Below are 27153 nucleotides of genomic sequence, written 5' to 3'. Positions count from 1 at the left end.
AGTGACTGGGATGGGACAGGAAGGGGACTTCAGGGCTGCTATCATGTTCTAACCATCAGGTTACTTGAGCATGTTCATCAGTTGAGTAATTAGTGCACTTTCTGAATGTGCTACACTCCAGCAAAAGAAGTTCAAGTCTATCATTATCTGATGAAGCAGGAAGTTACAAGCATTCAGATTGCCATTAAAAATAATTAACAGGGGTGCCTGGCTGTTTCAGTGGGTAGAGCATGCAACTCTTGATCTCAGGGTCATGAGTTCAAGCCACACGTTGGGCATGGAGCCTACTTTTAAAAAAAAAATAATAATAATAATTAACAGACATTGTTTCTGAACATGTAAAGTTAAACTTTAAGAACCAAAATGTTCGTTTATGTCAGAAAATGCAGTCTTGGTGGGGTTGCTGGGCCGCCCAGACGCAGAGAAGACAGGAGTAGTGGGCCACTGAATAAGCTTCCAAAATGATGCCCATACCAGTTATCCTGTTGAAAGATGGGACCGATAGCTCCCAAGGCATCCCCCAGCTTTTAAGTAACATCAGTGCCTGCCAGGTGATTGCAGAGGCTGTAAGAACCACCCGGGGCCCTCATGGCATGGACAAGCTGATTGTAGATGGCCGAGGCAAAGCAATAATTTCTAATGATGGGGCCACAATTCTGAAACTGCTCGATGTTGTCCATCCTGCAGCAAAGACTTTAGTGGACATTGCCAAATCCCAAGATGCTGAGGTCGGTGATGGTACCACCTCAGTGACCCTGCTGGCTGCAGAGTTTCTGAAGCAAGTGAAACCCTACATGGAGGATGGTTTGCACCCACAGATCATCAACCGAGCTTTCTGCACTGCCACCCAGTTGGCAATTAACAAGATCAAAGAGATTGCTGTGAACGTGAAGAAGGAAGATAAAGTGGAACAGAGGAAGCTGCTGGAGAAGTGTGCCATGACCGCTCTGAGCTCCAAGCTGATTTCCCAGCAGAAAGCCTTCTTCGATAAGATGGTGGTGGATGCAGTGATAATGCTCGATGATTTGTTGCAGCTTAAAATGATTGGAATCAAGAAGGTGCAAGGTGGTGCCCTAGAGGAGTCCCAGCTGGTAGCTGGCATCACATTCAAGAAGACTTTCTCTTATGCTGGGTTTGAAATGCAACCCAAAAAGTACAATAATCCGGTGATTGCCCTTTTAAATGTTGAGCTTGAGCTGAAAGCTGAGAAAGATAATGCTGAAATCAGAGTCCACACGGTAGAGGATTATCAGGCAATCGTTGATGCTGAATGGAACATTCTCTATGACAAGTTAGAGAGGATCCATCATTCTGGAGCCAAAGTCATCTTGTCCAAACTCCCGATCAGGGATGTGGCCACCCAGTACTTTGCCGACAGGGACATGTGCTGTGCTGGCCGAGTGCCGGAGGAGGATCTGAAGAGGACGATGATGGCCTGCGGAGGCTCCATCCAAACGAGTGTGAATGCTCTGTCGTCAGATGTGCTGGGCCGCTGCCAGGACTTTGAAGAGACCCAGATTGGAGGCGAGAGGTACAATTTCTTCACTGGCTCTCCCAAGGCCAAGACTTGCACGATCATCCTTCGTGGCGGTGCTGAGCAGTTTATGGAGGAGACAGAGCGGTCCCTGCACGACACCATCATGATTGTCAGAAAGGCCATCAAGAACAATTCAGTGGTGGCTGGTGGTGGGGCCGTTGAGATGGAGCTCTCCAAGTCCCTGCGGGATTACTCAAGGACCATTCCAGGAAAACAGCAGCTGTTGATTGGGGCATATGCCAAGGCCTTGGAAATTATCCCACGCCAGCTGTGTGACAATGCTGGCTTTGATGCCACAAACATCCTCAACAAGCTGTGGGCGCAGCGTGCCCAGGGGGGCATGTGGTACGAGGACATTGCTGACAACGTCAAGGCCTTCGTGTGGGAGCCAGCCATGGTGCGCATCAGTGCCCTGACCGCAGCCTCTGAGGCCGCCTGCCTTATCCTGTCAGTAGATGAAACCATCAAAAACCCTCGCTCAACAGTGGATGCTCCCCCAGCTGCGGGCCGGGGCCGGGGCCAGGGCCGGGGCCGCCCTCATTGAGAGGCACCCTGCCCCTCATGCGAGTGGCTGGCAGGCTGGCTGCAGGGTATGCTTACTCTCCCTGTCTTGGTCCATTGGTATTACGAGGAAAGGGTAGTAATTGGCCCACTCTCCTCTCACTGGAGGTTATTTAAATAAACGTAAGACTTAGAATTCACTTTGCAAATTAAAAAAAAAAAAAGAAAAAGAAAATGCAGTCTTGGCCATGGAAACTATCAGAAGTACACTGCACCAGTCACAATGGGAAAGAGTCATTGAGATGAGGTACATGAAGTTCTTATAACAGTGCTAGGTACATAGTGCTGTATGTTAGCTACTATTACACTTTTTAACACATCAGAAGCATTTCCAGATGAATGAAGGATTCAGCTTAGATCACAGCAAATTTCCTTCATTTCCTTTGCCCTTAACTCTTTCAAAATAGTTATGGAGTCCACATCGCCACCTGGTTTGTTTTAGTTATGCCTGAGGAATTCACAACTCCCAGGCTAAGAATCATGGAACATCTGCACTGAAAGCACAGAGACCCTCTGTGGTCCAGTGATTCTCCAGTATGCACATCACTGGGGCACTTGTTAAAAGTTCAAGTGTCCACATCAGATTCTTATTCACTTAGTGTGACAGTAGCACCTAGGAATTTGCATTTTTTTAACCAGCTCTTCGAGTGATTCTGAAGGTGGTCTACAAGAAACAACCTCTTGTTTTGTAGATGAATAAAATAGAGGCCAGGGAGGGAAGGGACCTGCCCAGAGTCTTCTTTCTGGTTAATGAGTATGCCAGGATGAGAATGAAGGTCGCCTTTTACCACTCCAGTGTTATTTCCATGAATTCATGCCACAATAACTTAGGACCCAGAATGAATCTGTCCTAAGCCCTAATGGCTTATTCCACTGAGCCCTTTGCCTTTTCACCCATGCATTAGGTTAACTGGAAAGGCACAAAAACCCACCTGTATATTCATTAGGTATACAGAACCAGGTACTTTAGAAAACTCGTTTCTAAATCAATCATCGCTCCAATATTTTTACACACTATGTGACACTGAGATAGTTATTTGAATTCTATGTGCTTTAGTTTCTTCCTTTATAAAGTGACAAAATAACACCTATGGTTTGCAGGATATTGTGAAGACTTATGTAAAATCCTAGCACAGAGCTTGCTAAATAATGAGGTTCTAGTAAATAGTAGCTATCATTAATGCCATCTTAAAACATGGCACTTCAACTTCATTCTTCAGACTAGAGGAGTATTCTCAAGTGTGGTTCCCTATAAACAGAATCATCTAGAAGTCCTCATTTTTTTTAAATACAGACTTCTGAAACTCGCCCCTCATAAGACCTGGTGAATCAGAATCGTGGGGGCAAGACCCAGAAGTCTGTATTAACAAGCAAGTACCCCAGGGTCTTCCTCTGTACACTTAAGTTTGAGCAACATTGGACTAGGGCTTCTTGTCAGTGAAAACACTCGTATCAATGAAAGCCAGCTAGTGCTGAACACTCACTCTAATACTAACAATTTTCTGTTAATAAGAGGTAAATGGGTGCCACCTACTGCCTTATTTTGGAATGCAACGCTCAGACTGGTTCAATTCTTCTCTCAGTAATTGAATTCACTGTGAAAAATTAATCAATCCAGAACAAGATATTCAAGCAGTAGAAAGAAAGCATTGTTGGAAGGAGACATGAAAACAGACTTAACTAGAAGAAAACTTTCCCAGTTAAAGCGTTCTTGGAGTTCTAGATTAATGTATCTAATAAACTTCTGTAATTCCAAGTTACTGCTAAAGCAGTAACGGAAAATATAATGCCTCACCTATTGGCCTATGCCAACAGTGAAAGCAAAAACAGAATTACAGAATGCCCTAAAATACATGTAGCTATGCTCACCTCCACTACCTCCTCCCCAGTCCCAAGAGAAAACCAAGTGAAACAAGAACAAGCTTTCTTATTCTGTAACATTCTACTCAAGGCCAGTATCTAAACTGCCACCTGCAGTTGGAAAGTTAACATTCCCTGCCAAAGGTACTCAAATAAACCTTCTGAATTATACTCTGTTTAAAGCTGATTTCCCCTTCCAAGTTGCAAATGCATAAATATACCCAGAGGTTCAAAAGGGATGGGCAAAGCCTTATAAACACTCATATAAAATGAGCAATTATACTTCATATTGCAATAACTCAATGACAAATCATAAAAAGCATTTGTCTTTAATTTCTGTTTGTTTTTAAGAAATAAATGGCAAAATATATACACTGTGGAGTCTGAATCCCCTATCACAGAGTGTGAATAATGGTCCGGTTGCGGAGCTCCTGAATATACTCTTTGGCGTGGGTGACTGCCGTCTTCGGTGCCTCACGTGGAGGTGGGGGGCCTTCCACCAACTTCACAAAATAATGGCAAAAAACCTTCTCCATGATCCCAAAGCGACCTCTGCCATGGTATCGGATGCGTTTCAGGTACTGGCCTCGCCCTGAGGTCGACTCAGCTAGACAGGAAGACAAAGAGAGTTATAGGAAATGACTGCATCCGTAAGACTATAGCTCAAAAAAAATTTTTTTTTAATTAAAATTAAAAATAAAAAGACTATATAGCTCGATCACCTGAGCAACTTCTGTCCTTTCCTCAACTAGATTCTAAAACTACATGAGTTCACTGGCTGGTAAGAGCAGATTTGTCTCAAAACAAGTGTCTCTTGAGTACTTATTAAGGACCAGCCTCTCTTCTAGGTGTTGGAGAGAGAAGAGTGAACAAGACTAGCAAGGACCCTGCCTCCATGCAGTGTACATTCTAGAGGAGAGAGACAGAAAATAAACATGATCATTCCAGTTAGTGACAAGTACAATGAATTAAACAGTGACGTGAGAGAGACTGATGGGGTGCTGGGGGCAACATCAGACCGGAGGGTGTCAACAGGCATCTCTGAGGAAGAGACATTCGATTCAAGACCAGAATGAATCATCCATGCAAATATATAGGGGCATGGTATTCCAGGCAGAGGGAAAATCAAGTGCAAAGACCAAAGGTGGGAATGTGCTTGGTTTGTTTTATTTTTTATTTAAATTCAATTCAATTAACATATAGTGTATTATTAGTTTCAGAGGTAGAATTTAGTGATGATTCATCATTTGCATATAACACCCAGTGCTCATTACTTCAAGTGCCCTCCTTAATGCCCATCACCCAGTTCCTCCTTCCCCCCACCTACCTCCCCTCCAGCAACCCTCAGTTTGTTCCCTATAGTTAAGAGTCTTTCATGGCTTGTCTCCCTCTCTGTTTTCGTCTTATTTTATTTTTCCTTCCCTTCCTCTGTGTTCATCTGTTTTGTTTCTTAAATTCCACATATGACTGAAATCATGTATTTGTCTTTCTCTGACTGACTTATTTTGCTTAGCACAATACCCTCTAGTTTCATCCATGTCGTTGCAAATGGTAAGATTTCATTTTTTTGATGGCTGAATAAAATGCCACTGTATATATATATATACCACATTTTCTTTATCCATTTATCCGTTGATGGACATCTGAGCTCTTTCCATACTTCAACTACTGTCGACATTGCTGCTATAAACATTGGGGTGCAGGTGCCCCTTCAAATCCCTATTTCTGTATTCTTCAGATAAATCCCTAGTAGTTCAGTTGCTGGTTCATAGGGTAGTTCTAGCTTTAACTTTTTGAGGAACCTCCATACTGTTTTGCAGAGTGTATGCACCAGTTTGCATTCCCACCAGCAGTGTAAAAGGGTTCCCCTTTCTCCACATCCTCGCCAACATCTGTTGTTTCCTGAGCTGTTAATTTTAGCCATTCTGACTGGCGTGCTGGCTTGTTTTAGGAACAGAAAAAACACCAGCCTGCTGAAACACAGTAAACAAGGCAAAGAGTGGTACAAACAAGGGAAGGAGATCAGTGGTGAAGGCAAGGTTACGGAGAGCCCTAAAGGCTGAGATAAAGAGTTTTTATTTCACTCCAACTGTGGTAAGAAGCCCCTGGAACCAAAGGTTCCCAAATGCTGGTCCTCTGGCTACATCAGACTAACCTACGGAACATATTTTAAATGCAGATGCTGAGAGCCCATCTCTGGAGATTCTAATTTACTGTATTTGGGGTGGGCCTTTGAAATTACATTCTGAACACACACCAATACCCTTACCCCAGTAATTCTCATTTGTGGCCAATTTTAAGAACTCCCACATCACAACTGCTCCCTCATCTCCCCTCCCCAATTCTGCATGTCAACATCTGACCTTGTAAATTTAAAGAATTTTTTCAAATACTAGTTAAGAAGAAATCTGTTCACCAGTTTTCACCCACAGTAAATAAGAGTAACCACCTTCTACTATTTTCTGAATTTAGTCAGTTTCTCCTTTTTTTTTTTTTTAAGATTTTATTTGTTTATTTGACAGAGCACAAGCACGGGGAGCAGCAGAGGGAAAGAGAGAAGCAGGCTCCTCGCTAAGCAGGGAGCCCGACCTGGGGCTTGATCCCAGGACACTGGGATCATGACCTAAGCTGAAGGCAGACACTTAACCGACTGAGCCACCCAGGTGTCCCAGTCAGTTACTCCTTGAGTTAATTTAATAAGCCTTTTAATAAGCCAAAACCTACAGAAGACATATCAAATTAATCTACTTCAATACTCACCATTCTTATATTCTTACTGTGACATAACCTTATAAATACAGGGACTATGTCAAAGTACACACTTGACAACCCTCTAACTACAGTCCTCCATGAAATGGGTTTCAGCAGAAACGTCCTAGCTTGGCCAGAGAGAAAGCTAAGGATGAAAGTGATTAAGAAATCACCTAGGGCCTCCGTGAGATAAGGAAAGAGCTACTGTCCTTATACCAACTTCATCACTGGGCGCTAAAGAAATGTGTTTGAGGATTTCCAAAGAGAAAGCCAAATTACACAAATCACTTTAGAATGAAGTACCACTAGTTCCTCTGGATCCACCTGTCAGGAGGAAACCTACAAATAAGCACAATGTCACTAGAAAAGTGTAGAAATCCTCTAAAAGGCATTTTACAAACATGATGGCTGCTTCTATCCAAAATTATGACTCAACTCAACTTGAGCAGCCATTTCCAAATACTTTGAGGAAAAGGAACACTACTCCAATGAAAATAGTATCTGAACTAGCTAACTATGCAGTACTACATAACCTATCCAAGCACAATGATCAGCCTATCAGGATCTGGGTTAACTACCATTTTACATCTCCCCCAAATATGTAAAAGCAAACATCAATATCTGCTAATTGCCAGTCATGATTTCATCCTAAAGCCATAAAATACCATCTGCCTATCTTGTAGTACATAATGCCACATTTTTTATGTCAGAACAAAAGCATCAATTCTTCTGAAACACCAGGATTCTTTAATACAATGTAATGGGAATATGCAACACAGCCACTGTGAGGTCTGAATGAAATTAGGACTTAGGAGTATAGATTCCAAATTGGTTTCTGGTCTCCCCTCCTCCAGTCTCTTTTACTAATTCTGTATGTTAGGGATTTTAACTGCTTTTATATAGAACCATTTCAATGAAAATGAAACAATAAATAGAAGCCTACTGTCCTGTGGCTCTGTTCTAATTGAAACATGAGTAGGGAGAGATCCAAAACCGTGCCATTCATTCACTCACCAAATATTTCTGAGTTCCTGCAGGGTGCTGGGCTCCATCCTGGGCTCCAGGGCTGCGACAGTGACCCAGATATCAAGGAACCCCTCTGTTTGCCCTATGCCCCACCCCTGGAGGCCCCAAGGCACAATTTCAAAACCATTGCTTTACAGTTAATAGTCTTAAAACACTGCCTTAATAACATAAATCTCTTACCCCAAAACTTTCTGTGGTTCCTCTCCACTATCGTGTGAACCAAATTCCACAGCCTGCCATGCTCAGCCCTCTGGATCTAGGCCCAATCCACCTTTCAGTTTTATTTACTCAAGGTCAACCCTCTGCCTCCTTCAATTATTCTACTCACTGGACCACACAATTACTGCTCATTTCAACCTATGTGCCTTAGCTCACGTGGTTACTCCACTCTGAAAACTTTCTTTCTTCCTGGATACTCTTTGGATACCCAAACCCCTATCTTCAATAGCTAAATTCTTCTAGAAAATTACCATGACTTTTCTAACCGATACTGACCTCCTCTTGTCTACTACTATTTACCTATATTACTCTTTTTGGTCTCAAACCATATGCTATCCTGTATAAGTGTTCATGTGTAATCTGTAAAAGTCACTTCCTCAACCAAACTTATATGTCTTTTGTATTGCCCCTAAAGTTCATGTTCAATAAAGAATAGAAATGATTTTGAAATACAACCTCTGCTAATTAATACCATTTTTTCAATATAGCTATCTGGTAAATTTGCTCAAATTCTAAAATAAGTTTCAAAGTTTTCAACACATTTCTTTAGCACCCAGTGATGAAGTTGGTATAAGGACAGTAGCTCTTTCCTTATCTCACGGAGGCCCTAGGTGAAACTATGTATTAGTACATACAGTACTAATAACGTATATGGTTTGTTCCAACTCAGAAACACAATTTATGTATCCTTCCAAGGGACTACTGTCAAAGAACAAAACTATATGTGCTAAATGTTTTAAACTGCTTTAATAAGATATACCATCACCAAACTGTGTGGGCAGTATGCACGCGGAAGATACTCAAATACTTTCTGAATCAGAGAAAAAACATTAAGACATCTCAAAAATGGGAACAGCCTAAAGATTATGCCCAAGATGATGCTCATCTAAAGATGATGCCCAACAGGTATCAAGAATATTTAAAATATTGTCAATATTTGCTATTTACTAGTATTTAGGTAAATGTAAATCTTGACATTTTAAAATTGGAAACCCTCTTCCCCCTTCATCACTCTTAGCCCAGAAGACTGATTTACAAAGTTAGTCAATCACTTTCCCTAAAGTGAATCACTTTAGATGTCATGAATCACTAAGCAGTGACATTTTATTAGTCCATGTCCACTTGTTAAGGTCTATTCACAGTGCCATTAGTCATCACTGTAAGTTTGAAAAGGAAATGAATTTTCAAAATCTGTGGTCATGCAACACCAGGTATTGGCTTTAGACTGATGACAGGCATTTGAAGGAATTACCATATAATGAGAACATATGCTACGAAAAAAGCACTTGCCTTAAAATGCCTATACTTACTTACGTCAAGAGACTGAGGAGCCATTGCTGGGCTGAAATCGTGGCCAAGAAGTGACTAGTCTTTCAAAACTCTAAAAGACAATTATCTATGGAATGAAATGTCTAGGCCTTTTCCAAGAATACAATGAGAAAAATCAGTTTCCTGTATTTTATAGGTAAGAATCACTGGGATATTAATTAAACAAATAGCTCTCCAGGCCTCCCCTAAGGTTTCAGACCCAGTGGGTCTACAGTGGGTCCTGGGAATCTGTATTTTTTTACTAAGAACCTCAGATGATTCTTATGAGGGAAGTTTGGCAAATCCAGGGACAAAAGGTCTGATATGTCATGGTAAGATACTTCATCTTCCTGAGGGTACTCCTCTCTTTTACCTTCATAAAAGAATTAGGCAGCAAAATACTTAGCAAATGAGTTTTTATAATCATAAGACAAATCCAAATTTATCAGCCCTACTCAAGAGAAGAGATTTTTACACAAAACTGAATGAAAAAAGGGTGCAGGTCAGTAGAGATTTTTCAGCAGAAATGTGCATAAGGAGACCGATGAATTAAAGGCCCATTCACGTAGGATTGGTTAAGTTTATTTTTGCTTAATGGCAACACTGGACTTTGCTCCTTTGTTTGGGAAGATAAGATTAAGCTCCTCACCCTTTCTCACTTTACTAAAATTACTGTAAAGGATTTAAAAACAAATTCTATTTCATTTGTATCTGAATTCCATTACAAAGTTTTGTCTGTCAGCTAAGAAGGCCATATTCCTATGAAAATGAATAAAATTAATTAAATTGGATTTGATATCCAATCATAAAGCAGGAAAGGTCACCAAGAGGTTTTAAGCAAATGGTCTTGCTCTTCATCCATTTCATCTCTTCCAATGATTCTGGGCCCTCCCTGCATTATTTATTCATGCTGCTCTCAGAAGAAAAAGCTTATGAGTGAGTAACTACGATGGCCCTGCATCTTCTGAGATGCCATTTTGATCTCTCTCTGCATCTACGCATGTAGCAGAATATAATCAGTTATACAAGATTCAGCTTTAAAATAAGATATTTCGATTGAAAATCATAACTCATTTGAATTTCAGGAGTAGGTGTGGTTGCCAGCACCAATTCCAGGTGAGCTGAGGTAGGTTTTAACTTAACCAGAATAAATATCTCCAGGAGGGTAGAAGTAATGTGACAAAGTAGAATTTAGATGATTTGTTTTTACTCTAATAGTTAAAAAATCATAAGGCACAACTAATTTCTCCCATAATGATTCGGCCTTTTTTCCTCTATTTGGACAGTAGCAGTACCCCGTATCTTGAATTTAAAATATCTTCAGTTCTTCTTATACATAGGTTTGGCAGATTGAGAAAATTTTACTTCGACATCAACATCTTTGTTAGATTACAAAATTGCTGAGGTTAGGAGTAATTGCTGCTGAAGTGAAAAGGAAAACAGCAACTCCACCCAGCACTCCACTTCACTGTGGTGTTGGGAGGGGGACAAGGGGGCTTGGTAATAAGCACTGATCTCTTTCTAGAAAAAGACCTGTATGAAGGTATGCGACAAAAAAATCCCTCACATTTGTATGGTGCATCATGCTTCCCAAAGCATTTTCACTTACATTAATTTAATTTGATATGGAACAAGCATACAAAACCTGAGATAATGCTTCAGAATGTAATAACAAAGGGAAACAAACACGTTTGGGTCATCTGAGCCTTGGCTTTTACAATTCAACAGATTTTCCATTCTGGTAATTGGAACGTTAAATTACGGGACACCTTTATGGATTAGGCACCTGGCTTGGCCCATTATAAATAAAGATTTTCTAAAGTCCACCTGTGATTCTTTATTTACCTCCTTCAGGCTGACAAAGAATTCATTTTTTAAAAAATCAGTTCTGTTCCTTCTCACTTTTATCATGATTAAAGGACCACTCCATGTACCATAATCTTGTACCCATTATTAAGTAATTATTGGCAATAGGTTTCATGATCTCACTCGCATTACAGAACAGGTAACAAGAAAGCAGTGAGGTTATTACCATTTATAACAGACTAACATTAGCATGCTGAAGGCAGAAGAATAAGCTATTACCAGCAATTTTCATTGGCAAACGCAGTCCTAAGTAGTTAAATATCAAAGACTATTGTTAGATAATGAACTCGGCATCACTATTGGAAGACATTCTCCAATGCTAAGAATATTAAACATCTTACCTATATATAAATTGGATCTGAATTCCACATTGTGGTCTCTCACTGCCATATCTTGTGCTTCTAAGAGAATCTTAAACAAAGAAAAGACAGGCATTGATACGGCTGACCCTGAACTAAAATGGAATTAAATTCCTCATTTCTTGTTGTTATCTCTATAATATGACTGCTAATCAAATGCCTCTGTTTTATAGCCAATTTTAAAAAGAGAATATTAAATGATAACAGTACTAAGGAGAAGGGATACACTGAGCTTTCCTTCCTCAGATAAGAACTGCGAATGCAGGCAACACAGTCCATCCTGCTAAGTGTACGATGGAATGTATGAGTTGGAAAGGAGGAAACAGCAGTACTGCTGGCAGTACCCTTGGTGATAAGCATTATGCCTTTGAGTCAGAGATTGTCAAAAAGTTCAAGAAGCTTAAGAGCTAACCCTTATTGAAAATTCTTAAACTTTGGATCCAAAATAACCATTAAACAACATTAAACAAGTAGAGAAAATCATACTTGAAAATTTTAAGAATTATTAAATTTATACTCTGTAGATATTTTGAATTAAGTTAACCTGCTCCAGAACACATTTTTTTAAAAATAACAGAAACCGTGGGGTGCCTGGGTGGCTCAGTCGGTTAGGCACTAACTCTTGATTTCAGCTCAGGTCATAATCTCAGGGTTGTGAGATCGAGCCCTCTGTCAGGCTCCGTGCTCAGCACAGAGTCTGCTTGGGATTCTCTTTCTCGCTTTCTCCCTCTGCCACTCCCCTTGCTCACTCATGTATGCAAGCTCTCTAATAAATAAAATAAATCTTTTAAAAAAAAATCAAAACCTAGATCTTTCACTCATTTAAAGATAAAGAATACAATACAAAACTGAGTACACAGGGAGCCTGGGTGGCTTAGTTGTTAAGCATCTGCCTTCGGCTCAGGTCACGATCCCAGGGTCCTGGGATCGAGCCCCACATCAGGCTCCCTGCTTGGCCAGCAGCCTGCTTCTCCCTCTCCCACTCCCCCTGCTTGTGTTCCCTCTCTCGCTGTCTCTCTGTCAAAAATAAATAAAATCTTTAAAAAAAAAAACAAAAAACTGAGTACACAAAAGATACTTAGTCATTGTATTCTGAACTAAATTAAATATAGGCATTACAGTGGAACCTCTTGAAGTCTGAACCCATCAATCTCAACTGTTGAACTACTAAACTAAAAAATCTCGCTTTTAAGTGAGAACTAACTGAAATGGAGAAAATACTGCTGATATCCCCAGATGTCCTCAACCCAGCATTTTGAAAGAAGAATACCATGTATCCACATTGAGGAAGATAGGACGTTCAGGGACATGGTTTAGGGGAGAAATGGACTGCAGGTGCTGCAGAGGGGAGGGAGCCATCGTCGCAAATAAGGGTGAGAGAGGAGCACACAGGGGAATGCACAAGAACGTTTCCCCATAGCCAGTGGCTTGGAAAACAAGAGGGGCTGAATTTCGTGAGTTCTTACAGACAGTGGGGCTTAAAGCCTGGAGTTTTAATGGTCATCAGGCTTGGCTGGGAAGAGACCCCAGAGGGTACTGTACTACTCCTGCAGAGAAGGCAGGCAAACAACCCAGGGGAAGACATCATGGAAATAGTGATCTGAAGAGCACCTAGGGCACACAGTGGGGAAATTATTCACTCTTCTCAGAGCACTTCCCTGAGAGGCAGCGATCACAGAGACCTCTAGGAACAAAGGAGCTGGGTAGTGGCATTCCTCCCCACCCCCACCCCTCAGCATAAACTCAGAGCCACCTGAGGGAAGCAGCTCAGCACCAACACTGACTGCCTAATTTGCTTCCACCAAACCCCAATCCCCTGTGTTCTGGTGGGACTGCCCCTCTCAGTCAAGGCTGGCTCAGACCCAGTGTGGCAGGCCCCTCCCCCAGAAGACCAGCACAAACCCCTGCCTACACCATGTCTCCTGACCAGAGAGTTTTGCAGGGCCTTAGTTCCAGTGGAGGTGGTGACAGGTCTCATTTCACAAGCAGACCAGAGCACATCTAGTTAAAATTTGCCACATTCAGGCCAGGGACCAAACACTGCCCACAACAGGCAAGGAGAGCCTCTGCAGATGACCCGAAGGATAGAACAGCCAGAACACAACAGCAGAACACACAAAGCACACACCAAAGACACTCCCTGAAGCACCAGGCCCTGGGCTTCATCTCTTCTTCATAAGGTCATTACTTTCAGAAACAGGAGACATAACTCACTTTTCTAACACACAGAAGAAGCCAGAGACTTAGACAGAATGCCAAGATGGAGGAGTTTATTTCAAATGAAAGAACAAAATAAGGCCATGGCCAGAGATCTAAGTGAAACAGATATAAGTAACATGCCTGACGAAGAATTTAAACCAATGATCATAAGGACACTCATTGCACTTGAGGAAAGAATGGAAGACATCAGCGAGACCCTTAGCATAGAGATAAGAGTTTAAAAAAAAAAGTGAGAGATGAAGAATGCAATAAAGGAGATTGGAAACAGGCTTGATGCAATGAATAGCAGGCTGGAAAAAGCAGAGAAATGAATTAGTGACCTAGAAGACAAAACAATGGAAAATAATGAACCTGAACAAAAGAGAAAAAGAAGAATTATGGAATCCGAGAACCAACTTAGGGAACTCAGTGACTCCAGCAAACATAATAACATTTGTATTATAGGAGTCCCAGAAGAAGAGAGAGAAGAGGGGGAAGAAAATTTACTTCAAGAAACAATAGCAGAAAACCTCCCTAATCTGGGAAAGGAAACAGACATCCAGATCCAGGAGGCACAGAGAACTCCCATCAAAATCAACAAAAGAAGGCCAACACCAACACATATTTAATTAAATTTACAAAATACAGTGATAAAGAAAAAAAATCTCAAAAGCAGAGAGACAAAAGAAGTCCTTAATCTACAAGGGAAAACCCATAAGGCTGGCTGGAGATTTCTCAACAGAAACTTGGCAAGCCAGAAGGGAACTACGTGATCTATTCAATGTGCTGCATAAGAAAAATCTGTAGCCAAGAATACCCTATCCAGCAAGGCTATCATTCAGAATAGGAGAGATAAAGAGTTTCCCAAACAAAAACTAAAGGAGTTCGTGACCACTAAACCAGCCCTGCAAGAAATATTAAAGGGGACTCTGAGTGCAAAGGAGAGATCAGAAGTGACAAAGACAAGAAAGGATCAGAGAAAATCTCCAGAAACATCAACAAAACAAGTAATAAAATGGCAGTAAATATACATCAATAATTACTTTAAAAGAATAAATTATTACTTTGAATGTAAATGGACTAAACACTCCAATCAAAGACATAGAGTGTCAGAATGGATAAAAAAAACAAGACCCATCTATATGCTGCCTACAAGAGACCCATTTTAATCTTAAAAATATCTGCAGTTGAAAGTGAGGAGTTGAGAAACATTTATTATACAAATGAATTCCAAAAGAAAGCCGGAGTAGCAATACTTATATCAGACAAATTGGACTTTGAACAAAGACTGTAAAAACAGACAAAGAAGGGCATTATATAATCATAAAGGGGACAATCCAACAAGAAGATATAACAATTGTAAATATTTATGCACTGAACATGGGAGCACCCAAATACACAAAACAGTTAATAACAAACATAAAGGAACTAATGGATAATAATACAATAGTAGGAGACTTTAACACCCCTCTTACACCAATGGACAGATCATTTAAACAGAAAATCAACGAGGGAACAACAGCTTTGAATGACACACTAGAACAGATAGACTTAACATATATATTCAGAAGATTCCATCTTAAAGCAGCAGAATACACATTCTTTTCAAGTGCAAATGGAACATTCTCCAGAATGTATTATGGTCTAATATATATATGACCTAATATATTAGGTCACAAAACAGGTCTCAACAAATACAAAAAGACTGAAATCATACCATGCACCTTTTCTAAAGACTGTAACACTGTGAAACTAGAAGTCAACCACAAGAAAAAATTTGGAAAGACCACAAACACGTGGAGGTTAAACAACATGCTACTAAACAATGAATGGGTCAATCAGGAAATCAAAGAAGAAATTTAAAAAATACAGGGAAAGAAATGAAAATGAAAATACAACAGTCCAAAACCTTCGGGATGCAGCAAAAGCAGTCCTAAGAGAAAAGTACACAGCAATATAGGCCTACCTCAAGAAGCAGAAAAATCTCAAACAACCTAACCTACACCTAAAGGAGCTAGAAAAAGAACAACATACAATGACTAAAGCCAACAGAAGGAAGGAAATAATAAAGATCAGAGCAGAAATAAATGATATAGAAACTAAAAAAAAAAAAACAATAGATCAAAGAAACCAGGAACTGGTTCTTCGAAAAGATTAATGATTGATAAACCTCAAAAAAAACAAAACAAAACAAAACAAACAAACCAACAAACACCATGTGCCTACAATGAGTCAGCACAAATACCATTAGCACATTTGTACATAGTGATTCAGCTACTTTCATAGCTGGAAGGGTCTTTAGAAATCATTTAATCCAATTCCACCCAGTTGACAAATAAGAAAAATGGAACCAGACAGGTTAAGTGTTTTGCCCATCATCAAAATAGAAACTGTCACAAAAAAGAGTAGACTCTAATAAGTCTCCTGAGTCCCAGCAAGTGCTCTTTCCACCCAATTAGTTAAAATATCATAAGCTCTCAGTTATGGAATTGACAAAAAAAAAACCCAAAAAACAATCTTCTAAAAAAATCTATCAAATCCCAAATCACTAAAACAAAGATTTATCACATAGACAGTAAAAAATGAGTAAATGTCTGGCGCAAATAAAAGCATGTCAGGAAAAAAAATAAACTTAAGGCATACAACATTCCTAAGGTATAAGGACATTAATAAAACTGAGTGCCCTGAATCTGTATTATATGAATTATGCATTTACACCAGGGAATTCAGGATTTAGGCTAAGCTTACTAACACAGCAAGACAGCTATGCACTCCCTCCCCACAAATCTTAGTTTACCTCTTTAATTATTTGGGCTCCCTTTTTGTCACTGAATTCCAGTTGAGCCAAAGCCTGGTCAATGGACATTCCTCGTATCTAGAATTAAAGGGTAACAGACAAGAAAAGATAAACAAATTAGTTTACAAAGTCAACGTTCCCTTTGCAATGAAAACTAAAAGCTTTACATAATACAAACAAGTTCTAAAAATAGTTAACTAGCTATATGTCAATTACATCTCAATTGACATATAATTATATCTCAATTGACATATAGCTAGCTAGTTAATATAACTGGGGGGGGGCCGGATTTAAAAAAATTAAAAATAGCTAACTAAATGTAGGCAGAGAAGAAGAAAACAAGTTTGAGAAGGGTGCCACTCTCTTTAAGTCAAAATCAAACAAATATTTTAACCATAAAACCTAGATTATAAATGTTTTAGTAATACTGAGAGAGCAGACATAACAGAAATCACAGGGTGGCGAGCACCACACTAGGAGTGAAAGGCATCTTCTTCTCCAGGATAAGTGTATTATATTTATCTGGGGCTTTGTCTTCTCTCATAGATAAATTTCATTCTCCCAGGAAAAATCTTAAAAAGCAAGGGTTTTGAAATAGGTTGAATTAACTTTTAAGATAAATAAGCTTGCTTCCTAGATTCTTTCAGTGTATAGATTCCTGACGTCTTTGTTCTAAATATCTATGTATCCAACATGATTCAGTTTCTCAGAAGAAAAGTAAAAATTAAGCAAAATCACTCATCTCTGAGCAATCATTTGTGGATTACCTGTCAACTGTCTGAACATGTAATTATATTCCTCACTTTTTGGAGAAATCAGGACAAATTTTTTCGATTTTTCAAATCCTGGGGGAAAAGTCACAGTTTCTTTTCCTAAGTATTATACAGTAATGTCATTTTAGCTTACCAATTTTGCCAAATACCACATCTTATCTTTGCTGTATTTTATTTGCCTTCGACAATGGTAGATTTCCTTACAAATAGGGGGGAAAAAAAAGTTAGCAAATTTATCAAAATAACAATAACATACACTGTCAATAAAACTTTAACTTTTTATGCCTAATGAAAAAGCTGCCACAAGAAGTAAAAATGCTACGTTGTATTTTCCAAAGTCTCACTATATTAAAAAGATCATTAAGGCACTGATACAAACTACAAAATGGCTACTTTGTGCCAAAATTTGCAACATTTCTATCCAGAGGAATAGTAAAAGATCTAAATGAAAACATTTAGCTGGATAAAAGAACAAAAGAAAAGGTACAAGAAAAAAGTTTCCTCTCAGTGGGGAAAATAAGAGAATATGGTGAAAGAGACAAAATAACTGGTTTCACAGGACATTCTAGGTGTTTGGTCAAGAGCACAGGTCCTAGATCAGACTGCCTGGGTCTGAATTCTAATTCTACCATCTACTAGCTACAGAACCCAAGCTCTTTAACCTCTCTGCCTAAGTTTCCTCTTTTTTGAAATGAAGATAATAGTACCAACCACATAAAAATATAGTAAGAATTAAAGAAAATAATCTATGTAAAGAAAGCATTTTGCAGTGCCTAGCACCTGGTAAGATCCTAGTAAATATCAGTTTTTATTATCTTCTATTTAGAGTAGTAAGTATATCCCATCTAATTTTTTTAATCAATCATCGATTATACAATTTACAGTTGACAAAGTACATTCCAAGCCCATTATTTCATTTGATCTAACTCTATGAGTTGGGAGAGAAAACACTTTATGATCCTTTTACAGGGGCGCCTGCGTGGCTCAGTTGGTTAAGCATCAGACTCTTGGTTTCAGCTCAGGTCATGATCTCAGGGTTGTGGGATAGAGCCCCGTGTTGTGCTCCACGCTCAGTGCAGAGTCAGATTCTCTCTCTTCCTGCCCTTCCCTGCCCCAGTCACTTCCTGCCCCTCCCCGCCCCTGCCCCTCCCACGCCCCAGTCTCTCTCTCTCAAATAAATAAATACATCTTTAAAAAAAAATCCTTTCATTGAACATTTATCAAAAACTAATGATGTACTATATGTTGGTTAATTTAATTTAAATTTAAAAAAAATAATAATAATCCTTTCACAAAGTAAAAACCAGAAAAAAAAAATCAGAAAAATCAAATGACTTATCTAAGACCACAAAGTTTGTGAGAGACAAAGCTGGAAGTCAAAGTGCCATACAGGAAGTATATGAAGTGTCTAACACAATGTTTGGCAAGTGTAACTTTAAAGTTCCCCTATGACTATAAAACCCACGTTCCTTCCACTACTACACCTATATTGGCCCTTCAAAACAATCAGAAAACATTTGGGGCACCTGGGTGGCTCAGTCATTAAATGTCTGCCTTCAGCCCAGGTCATGATCCCGGAGTCCTGGGATCGAGCCCCGCATCAGGCTTCCTGCTCTGTGGGAAGCCTGCTTCTCCCTCTCCCACTCCCTCTGCTTGTGTTCCCTCTCTCGCTGTGTCTCTTTCTGTCAAATAAATAAAATCTTAAAAAAAAAAAAATTAGAAAACATTTGTCAACGCAAATAATAGCAAGGAGACCTCAGAACTTTCTAACATTCTGACTCCTGCTGGAAATTTTCAAATGCCTTAGAAACAGCAGAGTTTTCTCAAGTGGCCATCTTTTAATATGTAGCAGATTTCATTTCAGTTGCAACAGAAGCTGACAGGCTGAAAACTATAGCAATAGCCTAATTACGTTTTCAGCAATAAAGTGTCCAGGGGAGCACTGGAGAGGAAAGAACTGTCGTGACTGAAAATATTATCTGCAAAAATTAATACACTCAATAAAATCTTTTATACAGAAACCCTTCAATTCTTGGTTTCCCATGGTGGGCTATTTCCAAACCTGAACTATATATGATTATCTTCAAATTTTGTAAAAAAGATACTGTACTCCTGGCAGGAGCATGGGGAAAAAAGGAATCAAGTATTTACCAAAAAAAGAAGAAAGTTATTCAATCATGCTCTTTTAAAACGAAAAAGCTCAACATTTCCTTTAGGCAGGTGCAATGTCTAAAAGCATTTTCTAAAGATAAACCAGACAAACCTATCATAGCAAATAGATAAAGTGGCAAAGTTGGAGGACAGGAGGTCCAGTTAAATGTCACTATTAACCAAGCTATACAGTAAATCAGATAAAGTTAAGTTAGGATATAATGTGCAAAGTAGCAATATCAAATGAAGTAAAAGTAAGTCTAAATTATGAAATGTCTAAACCAGTAACTTTTAAAGAAACTAATTTATTTTAAAATGCATATAATAACTCAAATGATTAAAAAAAAAAAGTGTCACCTAATGACACTCAGTGTCATTAGTCAGTTAAGCATCCGACTCTTGATTTCGGCTCAGGTCATGATCTCCGGATCTTAAGATTGAGCACCACATGGGGCTCTGCGCTGGGCATGGAGCCTGCTTGAGATTTTCTCTCCCTCTCTCCCTGCCCCTTCCTCCCCCACCCTCCCCACCCCCACACTCTCTCTCTCTCTCAAAAAAACAGTGTCACCTAATAAGAGTCCAAACTAGGGCCTTATGGGATCCACATAATGACTTATAAGTATGACTTATTATCAGTATGTCATTCCATAAATTAAAAACATGCCTCCTACTGAAAGGGTTGTTCAGTTTTGATATAGTCTCACTATATTTTTAGTTTATTTAACATAGCTTTCTTCATAGATATTGCAAAAGTAAACCCAAGCCCAAATTAACAAGGGCTGACTATTACGAAGAAAGCCATTTAATTTCTCTCTGGCTCATTTTCTTCACCATGATGAAGCCACAGGTAAGATAAAGTCTACACGGGAATCTATATTGTTTGGAAATTGGTGCTAGCTAAATTAGGAAAATAGTCTTAAAGATAATAGGAGTGGCCTAAAACATGCCCAAATTGGTGACATTCATTTTAACTTACCGCTATAGGATTTACTCACTACTGATCCACTATTATTTTTTTAAAGATTTTATTTATTTGAGAGAGAAAGAGAGAAAGAACATAAGCAGGGAGAAGCAGGCCCCCCAACGAACAGGGAGCCTGATGCAGGGCTCAATCCCAGAACTCTGGGATCAAGACCTGAGCCAAAGGCAGATGCTTACCTGACTAAGCCACCCAGGCACCCCTGATTCACTATTATTTAACTGCATATTTCAATGCTGAAGATCAGAATGAGTTAGAATGGTAAATATTATCTGACCTCTTTTTATTTTTTTTCTAAGATTTTATTTATTCATTAGAGAGAGAGAGAGGAAGAGAGAGAGAGCACAAATCAGGAGGGGCAGAGGGAAAGAACCTTTTTTTTTTTTTAAGATTTATTTATTTATTTGACAGAGAGAGAGAGAGACAAAAGAGAGAGGGAACACAAGCAGGGGGAGTGGGAGAGAGAGAAGCAGGCTTCCCGCTGAGCTGGGAGCCCAATGTGGGGCTCGATCCCAGGACCCTGGGATCATGACCTGAGCCGAAGGCAGATGCTTAACAACTGAGCCACCCAAGTGCCCCGAGGGAGAGAATCTTAAGCAGACTCCCCTCTGAGCGCAGAGCCCACCACCAGGCTCAATCTCACCACCCTGAGATCCCGACCGGAGCCAAAAACAAGAGTTGGATGTTTGAGCCACCCAGCAACCTCTGTCTGACCCCCTTTTAAATTAGGGATAAAACTAATTTTTAAGATGTTTGCAGTTAGCAGACTGGCAAGTACAAGGTCACACTGTACATAATGGCAGCATAAGAACTATGTGGCTAGGTGTGCACACTATTCCATTATTAAGCTATGTATTTAATGAAGGGCATTAATATTTCAATCATAACAGGTATAAATGATGCACCAGTGTCAATTTACCAAGTACTAAAGTCAGAAAACATTAAAGTATTTTCTAAAAGTCATAATTTGTTCCCAAAAGGATTACTCACTCAAACAAAATCTGTAATCTACTGGTAACTACCTGAATTTTGCCGCTTGGGATATATCCTGAAGTGCATTTAGTTTAATATACAAAAAGACTAGTACTATAAAATATAAAATTTTGCTTTTAGATTCTGGACCTGACAAATGTTATGATTTCTTTCTCAATTAATATCTAAGTTCAAAGAACTCAAGTAAGAAGAAAGCTCATTAATAATAGGAAATATTTTATTTATGATATTTGTACAAATATGCAATTTTTCCTGAATTTTAGTTCATTATAAAATGGAGTCAATACTTAATAGCACAGATTCTGTAACAAATCTAACTATTAAGTTCTGATGGCAAAATAAAATATGAAAGAAAGTTATTTGTTTAAACTATTAGCATCTCTTTTCCCCCTTATTCCCCAATGAGCTGGGAGCTCTTTAAATCAATAAATTAACTCCCCTAAATAGAAAAAAAAAGAAAACAAAAAACTGTACTAACTCAGACCAATACTTACCAACTGAATCCTAATGAAAGGCAAGCTGTCAAATTCATATAAAAACTAAGCAAATGACATTACTGAGATGATATACATTATCCAGTAGCCTTAAATCCCAAAGACCTTTAAAAGATGTTTTCTGAACTGAATGATTTATAATTAACACCATGAATATATTAATAGTTATTAATTAATTAATAATTAATTCTAAGCACAATTTGTTTTCTTAAGGATCCAAATGTTTCCATCTTGTTTATGCTATCATTACTTGTTTAAGCTTTTTAACAGATACCTATGTATTCCACAGCAAATTCACATTAAGCTGGAAATTAGTCTTGTATCTCAGACTAGAGCACTCACAAGCAGTTTGGAGAGGGTAAAAGAATTCCAAGCAGCTAAGGGGCGCCTGGGTGGCTCAGTTGGTTAAGCGGCTGCCTTCAGCTCAGGTCATGATCTCAGGGTCCTGGGATCGAGCCCTACATCGGGCTCCCTGCTCAGCGGAGAGCCTGCTTCTCCCTTTCCCTCTGCCTGACACTCTGCCTACTTGTGCTCTCTATCTCTCTGTCAAATAAATAAATAAATAAATCTCTTTAAAAAGCCAGTAGGCCCAAAGGAGTAATTAAAAAAAAAAAAAAAAAAAGAATTCCAAGCAGCTGAGATAAAACTCGGTATCTCTGAAAGGAATCCAATGATTAAATTCAAACCTTAGTTTAAAGGTTTGTGAATTACAAACAAACAAACAAAAATCACAAATAAGTGTGTCTATGTTCAAATTTAAGATGATGGAAAACCAAACATGATTTTTTTTTTTAAGATTTTATTTATTTATTTGAGATAGAGAGCAAGAGTAGGGGGCAGAGGGAGCTGCAGACTCCCCGCTGAGCAGGAAACATGATGCAGGGCTCAATCCCAGGACTCCGGGGTCATGACCTGAGCTGAAGGCAGGTGCTTAACCGAATGAGCCATCCAAGCACCCCCAAACATGATTTAAACACAGTCAATGGTTTAAGTCATCCTTGCCAACTGCTCATGCTCCACTACCAAGAATACATTAGCCAGCCTCTTAAGAGTCAAAAATCTGTCAGTATGGGGGCACCTGGGTGGCTCGGTCGTTGAGCGTCTGCCTTCGGCTCAGGTCATGATCCCAGTGTCCTGGGATCGAGCCCCATGTCGGGCTCCTTGCTCAGCGGGGAGCCTGCTTCTCTCTCTCCCCCTCCCCCTGCTTGTGTTCCCTCTCTCGCTGTCTCTCTCTCTTTCTCTGTCAAAAAAAAAAAAACCCACAAATTAAAAAAAAAAAAAAGCTGTCAGTGTGTCTCAAGCTATTAGCTTAGTTTTAGAGTTAAGGTCCCCAAACAGAAGGTTAAGTCAAGGCAAACAAATATGTAAAACAAAGACAATCTTTTAAAACTAACAAGAAGATAAATCTAGAACATCCTCTGTAACAGTCTAATGATCACACAAATTGTGGAATACTTTTTCCCTTTCTTCACATGGAACAATAAATCAATGCTAGCCACATAAGAGTAACAGCTCTTTATCAAAATTAAGAGATAATTTCTTTTTTTAAAAAAAGATTTTATTTATTTTAGAGAGAGGGCATGCGCTCAAGGGGAAGAAGCAGAGGGGAAGGGGTAGAGGAGGAGGGATAAAGAATCTGAAGCAGACTCTGCACCGAGCTCAGAGCCCAATGCAGGACTCAATCCCACAACCACGAGATCATGACCTGAGCCGAAACCAAGAGCTGGACTCTCAACCAACTGAGCCACCCAGGTGCCCCAAGAGATTATTTTTACCCACAAACTTACTGCTGGTCTCCGAGGTTCTCCAGGCAATTGTGGAGGATAAACAATTTTATTCTTCTTTTCCCATCTTCGAGAAATGTCCAGAGACCCACTTGTGTGGATATGTGATTGGGGTAAAATATTATGAGATGAAAGAAGCCTGTAAAACAAAAGACACTTAGAATCTTTTCCAGAGCTTACGAATCTCCCGAATCACATCAGCTCCATTTTGATCAAAACTCTTTAAGGATCACAAGTGGAAACAGTCTAGATGTTAATTAACAGAGAACAATTTTACATAAAATACCATAGAGAGCTAGTTCACTGAAAGCTAGGAGTAAAATGTTGATAACCAGCGTTAAGTCAAATAATAAACAGATATTACCTCAAGATCTCTTGCTCTGACTGACCAAAAGTACTGACTCTTTAATATAAGCCAGCTCAGTCCTAAAACAGAGTTAAAGAAGATACAATGGATCCCTGACCTAACCTGTGGAATTCCTCAATTTTGTGGAGTAGGCAGGACAAATCACAATATTTCATAATCCTTAAGAAATTAAAAGATAAAGCTGGCATTACATGCCTCCTGAGGAAAGAAATCACTACCCACCATCCATGAAGTAGTCTTTCTGCAAAAAACAAACCTGAATTAATGGAGCTTCTAGATTCAATACAGGAAATAGAGAGACAGGAGAACACATTAAACAATATGAGGGGGATGCACTCAGCAAAATCCAAGCTGTACAAATTCTACAAGACAAACAGGCCACTTTCTTCAACAAATAAATTACAAGGGGAAAAAGAAAGAGCTGGATAAAGAACCAACTGATTAAGAGACTTCAAAGAAATATCAATTAATTTCAATGTGTTGATTAAAATTTTAAAAGTACAACAGTTATTTAACCATTGCAAATTTGAACATTAACTGGATATTTGATACTTTTTAGTGAGATATATAGTGAAATATTTATGAATTAAATAATATGGTGTCTGGGATTTGTTTCAAAATATGATGGGAGAGAGTAGGGACCATAGATAAAATAAGATTGGCCATGAGTTGAAGCTGGGTGATAAGTTCATGAGGGTTCATCATATTATCTACTTTTGTATGTCTGGGTATATCCAAATAACACACAAACTTGGTGTTTCCCTGCTGTGCAAAATATAGAGTCTAAATTCCTAGGAAGACACAGAAGGCCTTTTATAATCTAACCCCAACAGCCATCTTGGCTCATTCACCTTATGGCCTGGCCACACAAACATTCCTTGTTCTCCGAACAAACCACATACTTTCTTATCTTTATACTTTTGATTATATTGTTTTTTCCTCAATCATCGTCTCCTGAATGAAATGCTTATCCTGTTTTAAGCTCCAGCTCAATTGTCACCTCAATGCAAGGCATCACCTGATCCCTTCTCCCAGACAACCATTCTTCCCACTATCTTCGTATTCTGTTCTTACCAGCCATGCAGCAGCGAGTTGGAACTATGGTACTCTAAGGTGGCTGTATAAGAATGAGTTCCTGTAGTAAATGTGCACTTGAGCATTGTGAAGGCAAGTATACCATCCTCTGTAATCTAGCACTAAGGACAGTATCTGGCACATGGAGGGGCGCCTGGGTGGCTCAGTCGGCTCGGGTCATGATCCCAGGGTCCTGGGATCGAGCCCCACATTGGGCTCCCTGCTCAGCGGGAAGCCTGCTTCTCCCTCTCCCACTCCCCCCGCTTGTGTTCCCTCTCTCGCTGTGTCTCTCTGTCAAATAAATAAATAAAATCTTTAAAAAAAAAAAAAAAAATCTGGCACATGGATACTGAGTATTTAACCCAGACTTAAATATTCAAAGTTGTTGTAAATTGGCAGATTTTCACACAGTTTATGCAACTGGATAATACACTTAGCAAGGCCTTTGTTTTTAGTTTTTAAACCATTCAGACTAAAGAATTTTTTTTTTAAGATTTATTTATTTAAGAGGGAGAATGCAAGCAAGCGTGAGCAGGGGGAGGGGCAGAGGGGGAGAGAGAGAATCCTGAAGCAAACACCCCACTGAGCGGGCAGCAGTGCCACCCAGGCTCCCCCAGGCTAAAGAATTTTAAAAATCTATTCTCCTACTGGCTCATTTCTCCTACTCTATCTCAAGTTCACCATTTTACATCCTGATATTAAGATCAGTACCATCAAAATACTTGACAAAAACTTTGCCATCCACATTTAGGTTCCACTATTTTAACTGAAAAACACAAGACTAGGATACATGATGTTAGAGGGCAGAATTTCCTAAAAAAAAAACAACAACTATAAGCCATGGGATGAGAGCAGAGACTGTGGAGTCAAGTAAACCTGAGTCTAAATCTTAACTCTAATATGAGGTAAATGACCTTGAGGAAGTCACATAACTTTCCAGAGCTCAGTTTTCTCACTGGTTAATGGAATAAAAACCATAATTACCTCATAGGCTTCTTAAGGAACTCAAATAAGATACTTTAAGTAAAATACTTAACCTGACACTTAAAAGGGCTCAATAAAATTGATGTTATTACTTCTAGAATGAAAAGAATAATACCCACTTTATTCTGTCAGTGGTGGGTAAATAATTAATGTACCACACCCTAGAGTTCCTAGCACATGATAAACACTGATGGCTAGTACTAATTTTAAATCAGGCCCTCTGAACAGTTCATCTCTCCTGTTCTCCAAAAAACTGAACACTATGAACTGTAAACTTTATATTACACAATTTCAAAACTTCTTTTCATGTTTCTAATCGTGATCATTTGCTTCTATGCTGCTGTAATTCAGGGGTACACTAAGTTTATCAATTCTCTGGGCCTCCAGTTTTTTATGAAAAGAGGAATTGAGTACATTATCTCTAGGGGCTCTCTGAACCTTAATTCTATCTTGAATCTCATTGTTGACACAGGATTACAGAAACACAAATCCCTTGGCGTCTATTTAATTCTTCTTCAATGAAACCACTGATACACCAACCAGTCTGAAAGAATGCTTGAGGGTGAGGCCTGTGCCTTCTGTATCCATCATACCTAGCACAGTGTCTTTTTTTTTTTTTTTTTTAAGATTTTATTCATTTATTTGACAGAGAGAGGCACAGTGAGAGACAGAACACAAGCAGGGGGAGCGGGAGAGGGAGAAGCAGGCGTCCCGCTGAGCAGGGAGCCGATGCGGGGCTGGATCTCAGGACCCTGGGATCATGACCTGAGCCGAAGGCAGACGCTTAACGACTGAGCCACCCAGGCATCCTAGCACAGTGTCTTATACTCAAATCAATACACATTCAATGAATTAAATATGGTGCTTAATAAATTAATTATGAATAAATAATGACAAAGATGTCTGAATACCTACAATACTTTCAGGGCTCAAATGGCTCATAAAATGAATTATCAAGCAAATACTAAACAACTGTAATCAAATTAAATTAAAATATTCTAAACAGAGCACTTAATTCAGGAGTGTATTAAATCAAAAGTTCTTATACGCCCTCTCTTGGTCAACTGTTGG

General features: G+C 39.3%; 2 protein-coding genes across 7 annotated transcripts in view; one reads left to right on the top strand and one right to left on the bottom strand.

The window, feature by feature from the left end:
- MRPL22 (mitochondrial ribosomal protein L22) overlaps positions 1 to 27153 on the bottom strand; it is a 31770-nt gene that overhangs the window by 650 nt on the left and 3967 nt on the right. For 3 of the 6 annotated variants that reach the window (XM_032403593.1, XM_032403594.1, XM_032403590.1), the window contains 5 exons: positions 23661 to 23796; positions 17390 to 17455; positions 16484 to 16561; positions 11470 to 11539; positions 3928 to 4565 (listed from right to left, as the gene is read on the bottom strand). In XM_032403593.1, coding sequence (XP_032259484.1) covers positions 4354 to 4565; positions 11470 to 11539; positions 16484 to 16561; positions 17390 to 17410 — 381 coding nt within the window. In that variant the 5' untranslated portion in view covers positions 17411 to 17455; positions 23661 to 23796 and the 3' untranslated portion in view covers positions 3928 to 4353. Of the gene's footprint in view, positions 1 to 3763; positions 4566 to 11469; positions 11540 to 16483; positions 16562 to 17389; positions 17456 to 23660; positions 23797 to 27153 lie in introns of those variants that run through there. The other 3 variants (XM_032403589.1, XM_032403588.1, XM_032403591.1) reach the window with 3 other exon arrangements.
- LOC116632051 (T-complex protein 1 subunit eta-like) lies at positions 384 to 2700 on the top strand. Its single transcript, XM_032403587.1, has one exon. It carries the CDS (start codon positions 462 to 464, stop codon positions 2079 to 2081), a length of 1620 nt encoding a protein of 539 aa, XP_032259478.1. The 5' UTR covers positions 384 to 461; the 3' UTR covers positions 2082 to 2700.

This window comes from Phoca vitulina, unplaced genomic scaffold (assembly GCF_004348235.1).
Source record: "Phoca vitulina isolate PV1807 unplaced genomic scaffold, GSC_HSeal_1.0 scaffold6, whole genome shotgun sequence".
NCBI lineage: Eukaryota > Metazoa > Chordata > Mammalia > Carnivora > Phocidae > Phoca > Phoca vitulina.
Note: the sequence above shows the minus strand (reverse complement) of the source record. Positions and strands in the feature narration are given on the sequence as shown.

Bases quoted from the DNA above. Each gene is read 5' to 3' on its own strand.
- LOC116632051 (XM_032403587.1), top strand. From the start codon at position 462: ATGATGCCCATACCAGTTATCCTGTTGAAAGATGGGACCGATAGCTCC.